Source organism: Prunus dulcis, chromosome 7 (assembly GCF_902201215.1).
Source record: "Prunus dulcis chromosome 7, ALMONDv2, whole genome shotgun sequence".
NCBI classification, from domain to species: domain Eukaryota; kingdom Viridiplantae; phylum Streptophyta; class Magnoliopsida; order Rosales; family Rosaceae; genus Prunus; species Prunus dulcis.
The window spans coordinates 6239341-6255126 of NC_047656.1; the positions used below are offsets into that span (position 1 = coordinate 6239341).

Below are 15786 nucleotides of genomic sequence, written 5' to 3' on the forward strand. Positions count from 1 at the left end.
AGACCCTAATAGCCATATCTCTAATTTCTTGGAGATATGTGACACATTTAAGTGCAATGGAGCTACCAACGATGTTGTTCGCTTAAGCTTTTTCCTTTATCATTAAAGGAAAAGGCAAAGTCATGGTTGAATTCTCAACCACCTAATTTGATTACTACATGGGACAACTTGGCCAATAAATTTTTAGCTAAATTCTTTCCTCCTGCAAAGACTGCGAAACTCAGGAATGACATCATGTCATTTGCTCAGAATGATATGGAGCCTTTTTATGAAGCATGAGACAGTTACAAGGATATGCTAAGGAAGTACCCACATCATGCCCTATCTACTTGGATGAAGTTCAAGCATTCTACAATGGTTTGAACAATGCAAGCAAAACAACGATTGATGCTGCAGCCGAATGAGCTTTGATGGGAAAAACAGAAACTGAAGTGTATAACTTGCTAGAAGAGATGGCGTCTAATAACTATCAATGGCCGAGTGAGACACCAAAGAAAGCTGGAATTCATGAGATTGACACCATATCTGCGTTAACTGCGCAAATTTCTACTATGTCTAAACAACTTGGTACTTTAAATGTTAATGCTATTCAGTCTACTAATTTAAGTTGTGAATTTTGTGCAGGATTTCATCATGGCAATGAGTGTGGAGCTGGTCCATTCACATCACCATTCGAACAAGTGAACCAAGTCTCTGATTTTAACCGACAATGGAATAACCTTTACTCCAACACTTATAACTTGGGATGGAAGAACCATCTGAATTTTTCATGACGTAATAACCCAAATGTATAGGGACCTCCACCTGGTTTCACACCTCAAAAAAAGAAGCATGGATTGGAGGATATAATTTCTCAACTTGCTGGAAACGTCAACACTTTCTCTATCAATACAAATCAATTTATGAGCAAAACCGAGTCGACCCTTCAGAACCAAGCTGCCTTTATCCAAAATTTGGAGGTTCAGATGGGCTAGCTAGCTAATGTATTGACAGGGAGAGTAAATGGGGCTATGCCAAGCCAAACTAAGATTAATCCAAAAAGCCAAGAACATGTGAAGACAATAATTGTTCGGAATGGAAGGCCAATAAAAACAGCAGTAGACTTGGATGAAGAAAAGAATACCTAGTAGCAAATTGAAGAGAAATCAGAAATTACTAGTGTGCGGCTGTCGTCGTCTACCACCACTGGAACTTCTGCACAACCTGCTGAAATTTCTACAAAAATTGTACCTGCTACTATAGAGAAATTGCTGCAACATGTTGCCCCTATGAAGCCATATGTACCGCCAATTCTGTTCTTGCCAACGTCTTCGAAAAAACAAAGTGGATGCACAATTTTTGAAATTTCCTGATATCTTCAAGAAATTACAAATAAATATTCCTTTTGCTGAAGCTTTGGAGCAAATGCCGAGTTATGCCAAATTCATGAAGGATATTATATCAAAGAAGAGGAAATTAGGAGAAGATGAGATAGTGAAATTATCCGAAGAATGTAGTGCCATTTTGCAGAGGAAGCTACCACATAAGCTAAAGGATCCAGGGAGTTTTACTATTCCTTGCACTATTGGAACCACTTACTTTGAAAAAGCTTTATGCGATTTAGGGTCCAGTATTAATCTTCTTATGTTTTTAAACATATTGGGTTGGGGGTAATTCACCCAACCACTGTTTCTTTGCAGATGGTGAACAGGTCCATAACATATCCCAGAGGCATAATTGAGTATGTTTTAGTCAAAGTTGATAAGCTCATTTTTTCCAACAGATTTTCTGATTTTAGACATGGAAGAAGATGCCGAAGCCCCTATTATTTTAGACCGCCCCTTTCTAAAAACCGGGAGGACATTAATTGATGTGGGCAAAGGTTTATTAATTTTGCAAGTGGATGATGAACAAGTGACCTTCAATGTCTTTGAAGCAACAAAGCTCCCAGTGGAATCAGACTCTTACTTCCTAGTGGATATAGTGGAAAAAGCTGTCTCTAAAAAATTTAAAGCAGAATAGTTTGGTAATGAAGATTATGAGACTGCCAAAATTTACAAGGAGCGTACGAAGAAATGGCATGATAAGCATATTCTAAGGAAGGATTTCTTTGCTGGTCAGAAAGTCTTCCTCTTTAATTCCAGCCTCCGACTCTTTCCTGGGAAGCTTAAATATCGTTGGTCTGGACCATTTACAATATTGCAAGTGTTTTCTTCTGGAGTTATTGAAGTTAGGTATGACGAAAAAGGCACTGTTTTCAAAGTAAATGGCCAAACGATTGAAGCCATACTTGGAAGTCAATTTTGATCAACAATGGACTTCCATTCCTCTGCATGATCCAAAGTGATGATCTCGAAAGAAGAAAAGAAAAACAGATTTTGTGTTCCAAAGAAAGGATTTTGTGTTTCAAAGAACGTTTCTCATTTTTTTTTTATACCTCAAGATGATTGCAAACATGTTGCATATGTGTTACAGAAGTTGTTTTGGTCATTAGATGACTTTAAAATCCAGAAAATAGCAAAATATGTTATTATGTTCTTATTTTGGTCAAAATCAAATTTTTTGCCTCTTTTCTTTTTTGATGTTTTTCAGGTAAATTTGAATCCACCAACATGTTTAGAACAGTTATTATGATGATTTGAAACAGGTTTGAGGGTCTCAAGTGGTTTACGTGACGTTTAGGAAGATTTGAAGCTAAAAAAAGGGCCTAAAACCCAAAAAAGCTAAGCTGCTGTTTGCCCAGAAAATTGACGATTTTTCGTCACAAAAGAGCTTTGCGACGGTGTTCATCAGATTTTTCGTCGCTAAAGGCCAATTTTCCAGAATTTACTGATTTCATTCCAAATGAATTACGATCCATTCCATTCGCGATCAAAGATTTATAGGATCTATTCCAGTTGTGTCCTCTTACTTTTGATGAAATTTATTTTTTCCTAAGCAATTGGGGCTCATATATTCACTCATATTTGTTTGCAAAATCACAAAATTCCTTTAACTTCTGAAAAAATAAAAATTTGTTAAAGGTTTTACTTTCTATTATTAATAGTGATGTATATGTGATGTTCGATCATACTTCTTTAACTAAAGTGTTGCCATGAAAGTTCATGCATCATAATTATAGCACTTCACGTAGCCATGCTTCAAGTATTTTGATGGACAAGGAGGCTATACTTGGATGATTGTGGAGAAATAGTGAAGACTACCATTGTGAGATACTTGAGCCAAATTGCCATTCATTGAGAGAGTATTTGGGATTATTCTTATTCACTATTTTATTTCTTTCTTATTTAGATTGATCTCAGTTAGGCTTTTGAATTGATTACTAAGAACTAATCTCTCTTTTGTATGAATCATCTTATGCTTTCACTTTTGAGTTGGATGGACCTTGAGAGATGATGTTAGGCTATGCATGTTCTAACCACTAAATAATGCCTCATGTCCTACCCATTGTGTATGCCATCAACCCTTTGAAGCCAAACACTTAGCCTTTTCTTTCATCACCCACAATATTTCCTTACCCTTTTTACCCTATTTTTAGCCATACCCTATAACTTGAAATAGGGAGATCCATGTAAATCTCCTCATTGAGGTCGCAATGCAGAAACACATTTTTGGCATCAAATTGTAATAAGGGCCAGTCGCGGTAAACAGCCAAGGACAATAGTACACTCACAGTATTAAGCTTTGCCACTTGAGCAAAGGTCTCCAAATAATCCACTCCATAGGTCTGAGTATAACCCTTTACTACCAATCTAGTCTTGTAACTGTCAATGGAACCATCAACTTTATGCTTCAAAGTAAACACCCATCTGCATCCAACAGCTTTCTTCCCTCGTGGCAAAGAAACTAAATCCCATGTTTTATTATTGTTCAAGGCATCCATTTCTACATTCATTGCATCCATCCATTTGGGGTTAGATAAAGCATCATGCAGCTTAGTTGGCACACATACACTAGATAATTGACACAAATATGATGCATATGACTTAAACTAATGAGATATTTAGACTTGGCATGTATATCAGGAGAATATTGTACTTTAGGTTTTCCACGAGTGGTTCGTGGGGGTAACTGATAAGTTGACACAGATAGATCATTAGAAATTACCTCACTTGATTCACTATCATGAGTAGATTAGGGCACTGACATAGCAGAAGGGGGGTATTGCATCGAACTCATCCATACAAGAATCATTGTCATTATTTTCAAATACAAGTGACTGGTCACTTGCTTCAGTGTGACTGGCTGTTTTGACACCGAGAGCACCTGCTTCATCTCTAGATATGGGCGATCGGTCGAGTTCCAAAGGGCGATTAGTAGTTTCTTCATAGAGACCACAAGTTTCATCTTCAGATATAGGCAACCGGTTACTTGTTTCAGTGCGACATGTCGTTTTCTTCCCGAAAGCACTATCTTTAAACACATCATTCTTCAATCCAAGACTCTCCAATTCACTCTCATTCTCCCCCTGAATTGGAGATGAGGGAGAGACATAATAGGGCACTTTTTCATGGAAAGGCACGTCCAAAGTAACATGCTCCTTCTGGGTAGGTGGATGATAGCACTTATAACCCTTATGAGTAGAAGAGTAACCAATAAAGACATATCGCAGAGCACAAGGATCAAGTTTACTCCGTTGATGAGAGTATATATGAACATAGGCAACACACCCAAAAAATCTATGGGGCAACTTGGAGACTGAGACAGGGGAAACATGGTCACCAAACACATCATGTGGAGTCTTGAAATCAAGAACCCGGCTAGGAGTACGATTAATCAAATAGGCAGCAGAGAAAACAGCATGCCCCTAAAGATGATGGGCAACAAACGTGTCCAACATAAGGGAGCGGCAACTTCAAGTAACTGACGATTCTTGCGTTCAGGCACACCATTCTGCTGAGGAGTAAATGGGGTTGTCGTTCGGTGAATAATACCTTGAGCACGGAAGAAAGATGCCAAAGTGTTATTTACATATTCGCCTCTGTTATCAGTTTGGAATACTTTGACCCGAGCATGAAACTGAGTAGACACCATAGTACAAAACTCTGGAAGGATAGAAGCGACATCATGTTTATTTTTCAACAAGAAAACCCAAGTGAGTTTGGCACAATTATCAATAAATGTAACGAACCAACGAAATTCGTTCGAAGTAACACGAGTCGGACCCCACACATCAAAATGCACTAAATCAAAAGGATTTGCAACTTTACAGTCATTCAAAGGAAACACAGTGCAATGACTCTTGGCCAAAATACATGTCTCACAATTAAAACTGGACTCATCACAAAAGCGGAATAAAGATGGAAACAAACGCTTAAGGTAGCCAAATGACGGGTATCCCAAGCGACGATGCTATAACCAAATTTGTTGTTTGTCTTTGACACTGTAACTTTGAACAGTATTAACGACACGATTACGAACTAATGCAAACGGCAATGTCAAATAATATAACCCCGTCTTATTTGTTTACCATGCCCAATCGTCTCGTGAGTCTTGAGATCCTGAAAGAGCAATTCGTAGGATATAAAGTAGCAGAAGCATTAAGTGTATCAAGTAATTGACCAACAGATAACAAGTTACAACGGATATTGGGAACTAGTAACGCACGAGACAAGGACAGAGCAGGAGTGAGAGAATTAGCACTAGTTATATATGGGTCATGGGTGTTACTAGACAACTCATCAAAAGATTTAGCATCATAAGTCATATGATCAGAAGTACTAGTGTCAATTATCCAAGTATTAGAGCCAGTATCTGGAATAGAATCAGAAACACACAAATTTGCAGAGGCAGCAGCAACAACACCAACAATGGAGTTATCACCCATGATTGTAGCAGAAACTCAACAGATCACGACAGAGTATACAACGGAACACAGCATAGGCACAAATATGGTAGATGCACGAAGACAGGCACAAACACAGCAGAGTACACAACGGAACACATCAAAGGCACAAATACAATAAATGCACGAAGACATGAATGACATGAACACAGTAGAGGCACGAACACTACAACACAACACACAAACCCAGGAGGGCACACACAGCACATGTAGAGAAAAAAAATTGGGTATAGAACACGGGTAAGCACAACACACAGGTCACCATAAAAGTTGGCTCTGTTACCAAGTCAAATAATATGGGTAGAATATTTTCATGTTGTATTTCATTCTCTAAAAGAATGTATTTATAGTACAAGGATGTAACCCTAGTAGGGTCAAACTAAGAAACAAGATAAAATCCTAAGTACACAATATCTGTACAAAAGGAAGAAATATAATCCTAATAAACTAAGAAATAAATATCCTAATTAAGCTAGGATCTCCCTAACATTATAGCAGTGACACAACTATCCCATTTGCCTCAATTGCAACAGCGATAACATCTGCCCCCTTTACAGTAGTGACACCACTGCCTCATTATCAGCAACCTTTGGGAGTAACACTTTCAAAATCTCGTGTGCAAGTTGGACGTTCTTGATATCCACCCTCCAACTTGAGGGGAAGTGTTGGACATTAGGAATGTTATTTAATTGTTATTTAGTTTCCTTTTATTAGTTGATTGTAATTGATTTGGAGTAGTCTCCAAGTAACCTAGTTTTCCTAGTTAAGCTTGTAATATCTCTATAAATACTTAGCCTTTTGGCTCTATCAATAACAATAGAGAATTATTCTTCTCAACACAATCTCTAATTTCACAATGATGACGAATACAATTACGTTGTGGACTGCAGTTTAGATGAATTATGACTCAAATAGTCAATTCTTTTTTCATGATTTAGTTGTATCATGTTACGATTAAAANGGTTAAGCAATTAAAACTTGAGATATTTAGTCATATACCCATTCTTAACATTAAAACTATAAATAAACCCTACACCATTTAATTTCTATAAACAAACCAAAAACAAAAACTCAAAAAATGATAACTTGCCCTATTGAATTTAATTTTGATTATTAAATTACTTTGATGCCCTCTTGAGTGTTTTGGGCTTTTTTATGAGGTTTTGGGGTTGGGTTTGTTTTAAGAAATCAATGGTAGTTTTGTAATTTAAAAGAAGTCAAAAGCCTTTTTGTTATGTTGTAAATAGGCTTTTGGTGTGTTTCTAAAGGCCATTTCATATAGTTTTTTTTTTTTTTTCATATAATAGTTTGGGCTCCTATATTGGGTATAATAGTGAATCTCCCTTAAAACTTCTGGTTTTTTTTTATAGCTTTTTTTGAATTGGTATCAGTCTATGGAGCGATGCAATTGAGCATTGCTTGCATGTCAAACTTTGTGAACTATAATCATGAGCACAAATTTGTAAATTGAAACACTGAATGGTTGGTTCAAAGTTGTTCACACTTTATTTTGTGTAGAGAGAAGCACTAGTTTGACAACAATATTTCCAACATTGACAACACCAAAAGACTTCTCAATATTATATACGAGTCTAAATATTTCCAACACTGACAACACCAAAAGACTTCTCAATATTATATACGAGTCTGATGAAAATTTGATCATTGGTTTGTATCTCAAACTGTGAACTTATATAATTCAGTTAAACTTATTCAATGTTGAAATTTTTTTATATAGGAACACAGACTGAATTGTCTCAGTTCCAACTTCCCAGTTGTTCAAATTTTGCTAGCAAGAGCAAGTTGCTTGGTATGACCGCCCTGAGCATGTCTTCTTCTTCCTTAACTCAACACTGGCAACATCAACAACCTTCTAAACTCGTAAAGCCTGGGCCTCAATCTCAACTTCCTCACCAGGGTAAGCATAGGCCCCACCACGCATGAAATTGCCTCCTTTTAGTAAACAATGGGGTACTTTGAAGGGGCAAACAATACGACCGGGTTCAAGGAGATCAACTTTAATGCCTTCCATGATAAAGGACTCAAAGAACTTGTCTGGCAGCCCATCCATTGTCATTGCCATTCACCTTCTTTCTCCAAGAACTTCTTCACTGTTTCCATACTTGTTTCCTCATTTCTCTAGAAGCCTTAGCCATTAGAGAAACAACAGATAAAAGAGTCACATTCAACATCAAGGTCCTAATAACCTTAGCCCAAGTATCTTTCTAGGTCTAATCTCACTTATGCACAAATGAAAAAGGAAGAAAAGATGAGACTTTCTTTTCCTTGAAGCTCTCTTGGATGGTCTCCAAGTTTTCACCTTTGGAAAGACCTTCTTCCTTGTTGCTTGCTTCATAGAGTCTTCACAAGGTACCAAAGTAGATATCCTCTAGTTCATACACACAAACGTAGTGTAAGAGATGAAGAAGATGACCAAGAGGAGGTAAGGTGCTAGCCCTCTCCTCTTGGTGGTCGGTTCTGGCATGGTCGAATGGAGAATTATCTCCTCTCAAACCCACTCCAAAGTTGGATTCTTCAAACCCTAGAAAGAAAACAGCCTAATTGTGGCTTATATAAGGCAATACAAAAGATGAAGCAAAACCCCATCCTTGTATTTTAGCCATAGTGTTTCTTGGGCTCATTTAACTTATGTTGTCATACAACACATGTTCTCTTGGGCTCATTTAACTTATGTTGTCATACAACACATGTTCTCTTGGGCTCATTTAATTCCAATTTTTTAGATCTTGAAAATAGTTTGGAGTTCAATACCAAACAAGTTTATGATCTTAAAATCACTCTATGAAAACTCATGTTTTTAACAAGAATCATAGTTTTTGAATTTACTTTTGTAAGTAGGATACCAAATAGGCTTAAACCTCCCAAAATATTAAGGCTTATTTTATGATATGCCCCCTAAAAGTGGATTTGACTCTCACTTTGTCCCTTGAAACTCATTTTGTCTCACTTTACTCCTTTTTTCACACATATTTGTCTCACTTTGTCCAGATTCCAGCGAGGCCAACAATTATCTGTCAAAATATTAATTTAAAATTAAAAACTCAATTAATATACATTATATTTTAAATATTTAATCTTATTAAAAATTGAGTTTTTAATTTTTAATTAAGAGGAATGCTAGAAACCTTCTCTCTAACCTTCTCCTTTTGAACTTTTCCCTTTTTTGCTTGACACGTGTCATTCTCCTTACATTTAAAACAATGTGATTAATATATTATACAAGCTAACTTTTGCTTTCCAAGTTTACCTTTATTAAATGTATTCAATTTTTCCAAAAACATTGTACAACTTTCTTACCATCTTATTAATTTTTTTCTAACGTCAATTATTTTTTTAAAAGAAAATATGTGCTTTTAAGAGGAAATGTCAGTTTTTTTATTTTATTTTTTATTTCTTAAACACAAAGGGTTTAGATAGAAAAAAAAAAAACAGATATTTCCTCTTTTTGAAAAAAGCAGACATTTTCTTTAAAAAAATAATTGACGTTTAAAAAAAAAGTAATAACGTAGTAAGAAAGTTGTGAAATTTTTTTGGACAAATTGAATACATTTAATAAGGGTAAACTTGGAAAGCAAAAGTTAACTTGTATAATATATTAATGACATTGTTTTAAGTGTAAAGAGAATGACACATGTCAAGCAAAAAAGGGAGAAGGTCCAAAGAAGAAGGTTAGAGAGAACGTTGCTAGTATTCCCCTTTAATTAATATTTTGACCAGAAATTGTTGGCCTCGCCAGAATCGAGACAAAGTGAGGCAAATATGTGTGAAAAAGGGAGTAAAGTGAGACAAAATGAGTTTCAAGGGCAAGGACGAATTCAGGAAAGTGGGCTAATATTTTTCTTGGCTTTGGGGACTCCAAGTAAAATAATAATAATAATAATATAATAACATTTAAAATATTTCAAAACCATAAAGTAACAAATAAAATAATAAAATAACATCTTTACAAAAACCAAAAAAAAATATATAAAACAAACCTTTCTCCTTCTCTCAGAAATACCATGCAACTAGAAGAAACAATGCAAATGCAATTCAACAGAAGCAATCCAAACTACAGAAGGACCAGACCAACCACTATTTTACCTCAAGCCATGGAGTTTCAACTTCAAAGCCACCTTAATTATTTGATACTCGTAAAAATATTTAAAATAGAGCCAAAGAAGAGGGGTTTATAGTTTATTTTGGCAAAAAAGGAAAAGGGGTTTACGACTACAAGGGAACATAGAGCATGAAGAAATTATTAAATTTTCATGTTGGCAGATATTCAATATTTCCATGTTATTTGTTCCAAAAACAGTCATAAATGTGTTTTTTTACTCAAAAGTGGTGAGCTAATATTAAACAAAAACCAATCACAGGCCAGGAGACAAAGATAGCGTGGGCTAATAATATTTTTTGGAGTAGGATTAGCTTATAAAATTTGCACTAAGTTTAGCATTGTTAAAATTTTACACTGTGCTAGAGCCCAGCCTAGCTTGTAACAACCCGATTCTTAATTAATTTTTAATTATTACTCTATTATGAGAAAAGATAATTTTGCCCCTATAATAAATTATTAGAGAAAATATTGACTTTTTGCCCCAAAAGAAGTTTGAAAATTCCACTTGTACCGTTGCGTAGAGTGTGACGAAATGAGTCCATAGACACGTAGCGGGCTCGAATCGAAGTTATAACAAAGAAGATACAATCAAAATATAGTCAGGGGCAAAATGGTAATTGTGCAGATCAGATTTATTTTTTTTTAAACCCTCTCTCTCCTCGGGTGATAAAACCCCCTCTGGTCTGGTTTTTTTTCGGGACCACTTCCCTCCTCCCAACCACCAATACACCCCACCGGACCAGACCCAACCACCTCAACCAGGTCCCACCGATGCAGCCCAGCCCACCTCAGCAGTCAACCGGCCGCCTGGACGTTGGAAATTCGAAAATTCCAACCGGTTTCAGTTAAAACTTCTCCGGAGTCGTACGCCGTCCTCCGGCCACCAATCTTGACAAGTAAGGTATGGATTTTCAACTATTTTCCATGCTCTAGCTGATGGTTGGGTAGGATTTGAGAAATTTCTTGCGTTAATGGTTCGATTTTGGATCCAAAGTTTGACCGGTTTTGGGATCCTGATTTCGGCCACTTTCAGCCATTTTTCGGGGTAGGTCCAGAACAAAAGTGGTCCCAAATAGGGTGTTACACCTAGGGTAGGAGTCTTGAGTCGAAATTTTGAGATTTTCCTACGAAGCATTATCGCTTTGGGCACCCACGCACTGCTAGTGCATGTGGCGGCCTGTGGGCACTGTAGCAGAAGGGCATTGTGTTCCAAAGCGATCCCTTTGTTATCACGAGCGCATAGGTACTCGCGGATTTCAATTCGGATAACGTCTGAACCTCGAACAGATATCCCCTATTGTGCGATTTTTGGGTTCGATACGTCTAAACCGTTGGATTATGGTCAATTTCGTATATGTTGATCTAGATAATTCCAGGATCGTATAGGATTCGACGAATCGTAAAATGGAGTCCCTAATACTCCGAAAATGCTAAGCCTAAGTCTAGGGTTACAATAACCATCCAATCGTGATCAATCCGGCCGTCTGATCGAGACCAAACTCTGGGGACATATGTCCTAGGCATGTTAGAACCTCTAGGACTCTCGGATTGGAATTTTGAGGTCGTGGACCCCACAGGGTCCCAGGTTGACTTTTTGGGACTTTATTGCCTTTAAGTCTCGAGGTACTCTTAGACCGCTCTAAACCTTGGAAAAAGCTATTGTGAGCATAGAAATGACTTTAAAGTTGGTGCACGTACTTCTAAGAACCTCGGGCTGGGGTTTCAGATAAAATGATTATGATGAGCTCTATTGTTTGTGTATGAGCTCATGGGAAGTTCATGTACGTGGGAGTGTTCATTGGTTTAATTATTGCATTAATTTCATGGATATAAATGATCCCGGAATGGGCACGCATAATTGGAAGCATATTCTACTATGCGAGGGTATATCTGAGGGTTATTTAAGTGTTTGGGAATAATGCTTAAGTGGAGCTAAGGAAGCCTCTAAGAGTATGAGTATTTAATTATTTGTTTATTTATCACTTGTTTATACATTCATATGGGTAATTGTGTTGTAAGATTATAAATATAATATCGGAATGGTATGTTAATCAGAGATCGATATGGTTAACAAACTAGCTAAGTATTTAATACATATATTCAGTAATTGAAAAGGATGAATCATAGCCTTTGGCTTTTATCAGATAGTGGCATATATATAGAAATAGAAAGAGATAGACTAGAAACGACATCTCTTATCTCAATGACACAAAAGGGATATTAAATGAATGGAATTGGAATATGGATGGAATATAATGAAATAGAGCCGTTTTGAGGTTCCCTATGAAATGAGGCATGGAGCGGAGCCGCTACGAAGAAGTTCCGGGGGTTACAAAGGAAACTTCGAGCTCATATTGGTCATGGGTTGAGAACGGGAATTGAACTCTATGAGATCTAATCTCCTGTTGTTCCTCAGTAGCTCAGTGGTAGAGCGGTCGGCTGTTAACTGACTGGTCGTAGGTTCGAATCCTACTTGGGGAGATTTTATTTATTCCGAATTAAACAGTCAGCCAAGGTGATTAGTTTGAATTAAACTTGACTTTTTAGTTCTTATCAATAATTGAAAGAAAGGGATTAAAATTTCGCGTCTTAAATGAAATGGGCAGACTAGAATCATCCGTATTCTATAAGATACGATAGTATGGTAGAAAGAAATATCTGAATCTTTCTACCATACTATTTAGTATTGTGTATAAAGTTGTATTGTAATACAGGTTAATTTAATATAGATCAATCTACGATAGTATCGTCATATTCCTTTCCTATGTATAGGGAAATCAATTACATATGTATATACATATAGAATATACATAGTGATAGAAATAGAGCCGTTTTGAGGTTCCCTATGAAATGAGGCATGGAGCGGAGCCGCTACGAAGAAGTTCCGGGGGGTACAAAGGAAACTTCGAGCTCATATTGGTCATGGGTTGAGAACGGGAATTGAACTCTATGAGATCTAATCTCCTGTTGTTCCTCAGTAGCTCAGTGGTAGAGCGGTCGGCTGTTAACTGACTGGTCGTAGGTTCGAATCCTACTTGGGGAGATTTTATTCATTCCGAATTCTTTAATTCGGAATGAAAGGGTTCGCTTTGACCGTTAAGAGTAGATAACCCGTTCCCTGTGTCTTTGTTTCTATTGCATTCTATCTCATCGTATCACATTCTGTTCTGCGATATTTGAGAATCACCGTCAATACCTCGGCGTAGGTCCGGGATAATCCTTTGTTCTGGGGCTATTTACAACTATCCAATTAAGAATTCTCAGATGTTATTTGACCACAATAATTTATATATGTCTATTATGAATCTGCACCCCCGGGATCTATAAACCTTTTGGGTCTTATTAACCAAAGAGATACGACTTTGTACTATAGTTAGCTCACCAATCAAAAATCCCCAAGGAATTCCAAGAATTCTTGTTATACACTCGTTCCAACCCTCAACTCTCTTTTCTAGGTTCATCGATATTGAATCAATCGAATGCACCTCTAAGACTTGTTCCACTTTTGGAAGACCCTGCGTTCACTACTACGATTTACTATTTGCGCGACGGAAGTTTGCGCGACGAATAAACTTTCGTAGCGCAAAGAACACTTTTGCGACGCAAAATAAATTCCGTCGCGCAAAGAACAGAAAACTAGCGCGACAAATAATTTCGTCGCGAATAGAGACTATGCGCGACGTAAATAAATTGCGTCGCGCAAAGATGCAACCTCTACGCAAAATGGCACCAAACTCTTGCGCGACGACAGGAAGCGTCGCGCATGAGTATATTGCGCGACATTTCAACGTATTCGTCTTGCAAAGATGGACGGAAATTGCCGCGTCTTATGGCGGTAAAAAAATTTTGCGCGACGAGTGTTTTCGTCGCAAAAGACAACTTAGGGCGACGAAAAAATCAACCGTCGCGTAAAAAAACGAGGGAAACTTAATTTTGGCGCCAATATGGAGGTGGGTTTTTGCGCGACGGAAGTACGTCGTCGCGTAAAGTGTAATAGCGGTGCAACCTTGCGCGAAGAAATATTTTAATTGGCGCGACGAAGTATGAACTTTGCGCGACGCCAGATTGTATTCGCGCGACGGAATTTATGTGCGACGAATAAATTTCTTCGTCGCGCAAAAAAGTAGCTGTCGACACGTGATTGCGCGACGAAAATGTTGTTTTGTGCGACGGAAAAGTAGGTTTTCGCGACGGCGTTTTGCGCGACGAATTTTCCGTATTCGTCGCGCAAAGTCCTTCTTCTCCATATTTGTATCTGCCATTGCAGAGGCAGAATGCATTGCATTCTGCCTCTCTCTCACTCTCCCTCCCTGCTGCTTCTCTGCTGTGAATTCTATATGTTTATTAGGTATGTATTTTTTGTCGTGAGTTTAAATGTATTAATGTAAATTAGTACTAATGCTATTAATTTTGTTCTCATTAGGGATATTTGTGATTAGTGGTTGGTGGAGAACGATTGTGAAGGTATGTTATTGTAAAAGTTTGTTTGTTATGTTTGTACTTTTTTTGTGAAGTTATATGTTTATAATGTTGTGAAATTGTGCGTGGCGTAGCACAATGTGTTGTGATGTACGAAGTTAATTGAAATTAACTTCGTACTTTTATTTTTATGTTTAGTAACACGTAGTTTCCCGTTCGAGATTAGTTGGATTTCGTGCATGGATGCGTAAGGCATGACTGCGGTCCAATTAATTCTTGAATTGTCCCATTACTTGGACAGTTTGGTAATGCATAGTGTTGTCACATAATCTTCGGCTACAGGATTAGGTTTCGATTGTGGAGATTTCGGTGTCATCTCGGTACGTTCTTCGGGTGGTACGTAGGTATTTATACCTATGCCCACTTCAAGAACTGTGTCGAGATGCTGACGAAATTAATCCACGTCGAAATCTAATCTCATGTAGCCGTAGGTTACGTGATAGGACTATGCATTCCCGAATGGGATAGGGCCCTTACCGGAGGCATAAGGTGACATTATAACTTCGTATGAAGTTGTTGTGACTGTTGTGTCGTGATTGTGGTTTTAGGAATTATGAGCAGAAGGTGGATACAGAACCCGAATAGATGCGCAGACGAATACTTGGATGGAATCGAGGATTTTATTGAGTTTGCACGTAGACACAACCCAGGTGCAACTCGAATCCGTTGTCCTTGTAGGAGGTGCAACAACACGTTGTTTGAGTCAATTGAAACTGTTGGATTTCATTTAGTAAGGAATGGAATGATTGAAACATATAGCATTTGGAACCTTCACGGCGAACAAGTAGACCATGCTTCGTCTTCAAATGCCCCAAGAGTGGACAATGTTGAACCTATTGTGGATCCTAATGATCAAGTCATGGGTATTATACAGGATGCTTTTCCATTCGCATCGACCAACATCAATCAGGAAGGGGAAGATGACGTGCCTACACCAATAGGCAGTGCGGAGTTTGAACAGTATGAAAAACTGTTAAAAAATGCCAACCAAGAGTTATACCCGGGGTGCGAGAGTTTTTTCGTTCTCACTGCCATTGTGGAGCTAATGCACGGAAAAATAAAGTATCGTATGTCCAACTTGTGTTTCGATTACTTTTTGGGGGTTTTCAAGAGAATGCTTCCGACGGACAATTGTTTGCCGAAAGACCATAATTATAAGTGTTTTGTAATTGACAAATATAAATTGTAGTATTTCATTTTGTCAGACTAACATGTAAATGGTTTTGTATACTATTAGGGTTGCAATTGTTTTACAAAGCGTCAAATTGTTTCGGGGGTTAACCGTACGAGAGATGACAAGTTGTGTACGCAAAACAGCGGTGTCCATGTCCCAGGTGGAGGCGAAAGTACGGACATTGATTTC

At 37.6% G+C, this 15786-nt stretch overlaps 1 protein-coding gene and 3 non-coding genes across 4 annotated transcripts; 3 read left to right on the plus strand and 1 right to left on the minus strand.

Moving 5' to 3' along the window:
* Window positions 1-216: 216 nt before the first annotated feature.
* LOC117636219 lies at window positions 217-323 on the minus strand. The gene has a single exon (XR_004587020.1). It is a non-coding gene; the product is annotated as a small nucleolar RNA R71 (small nucleolar RNA).
* A 1081-nt stretch (window positions 324-1404) lies between these two features.
* Window positions 1405-2001, plus strand: LOC117635265. Its single transcript, XM_034369613.1, has 2 exons — window positions 1405-1609; window positions 1763-2001. The coding sequence occupies exons 1-2, from the start codon at window positions 1405-1407 to the stop codon at window positions 1999-2001; spliced, it is 444 nt and encodes a 147-aa protein (XP_034225504.1).
* A 10352-nt stretch (window positions 2002-12353) lies between these two features.
* On the plus strand, window positions 12354-12425 carry TRNAN-GUU. The gene has a single exon. It is a non-coding gene; the product is annotated as a tRNA-Asn (tRNA).
* A 490-nt stretch (window positions 12426-12915) lies between these two features.
* TRNAN-GUU lies at window positions 12916-12987 on the plus strand. Its single transcript has one exon. It is a non-coding gene; the product is annotated as a tRNA-Asn (tRNA).
* Window positions 12988-15786: the final 2799 nt, after the last annotated feature.

Excerpts from the sequence above, each read along its gene's own strand:
- LOC117635265 (XM_034369613.1), top strand. The coding sequence starts at position 1,405 with ATGCCGAGTTATGCCAAATTCATGAAGGATATTATATCAAAGAAGAGG. Across the intron at positions 1,610-1,762 it reads TTTATGCGATTTAGGGTCCA|ATTTTCTGATTTTAGACATG; the intron begins GTATTAATCTTC and ends TTTTTCCAACAG.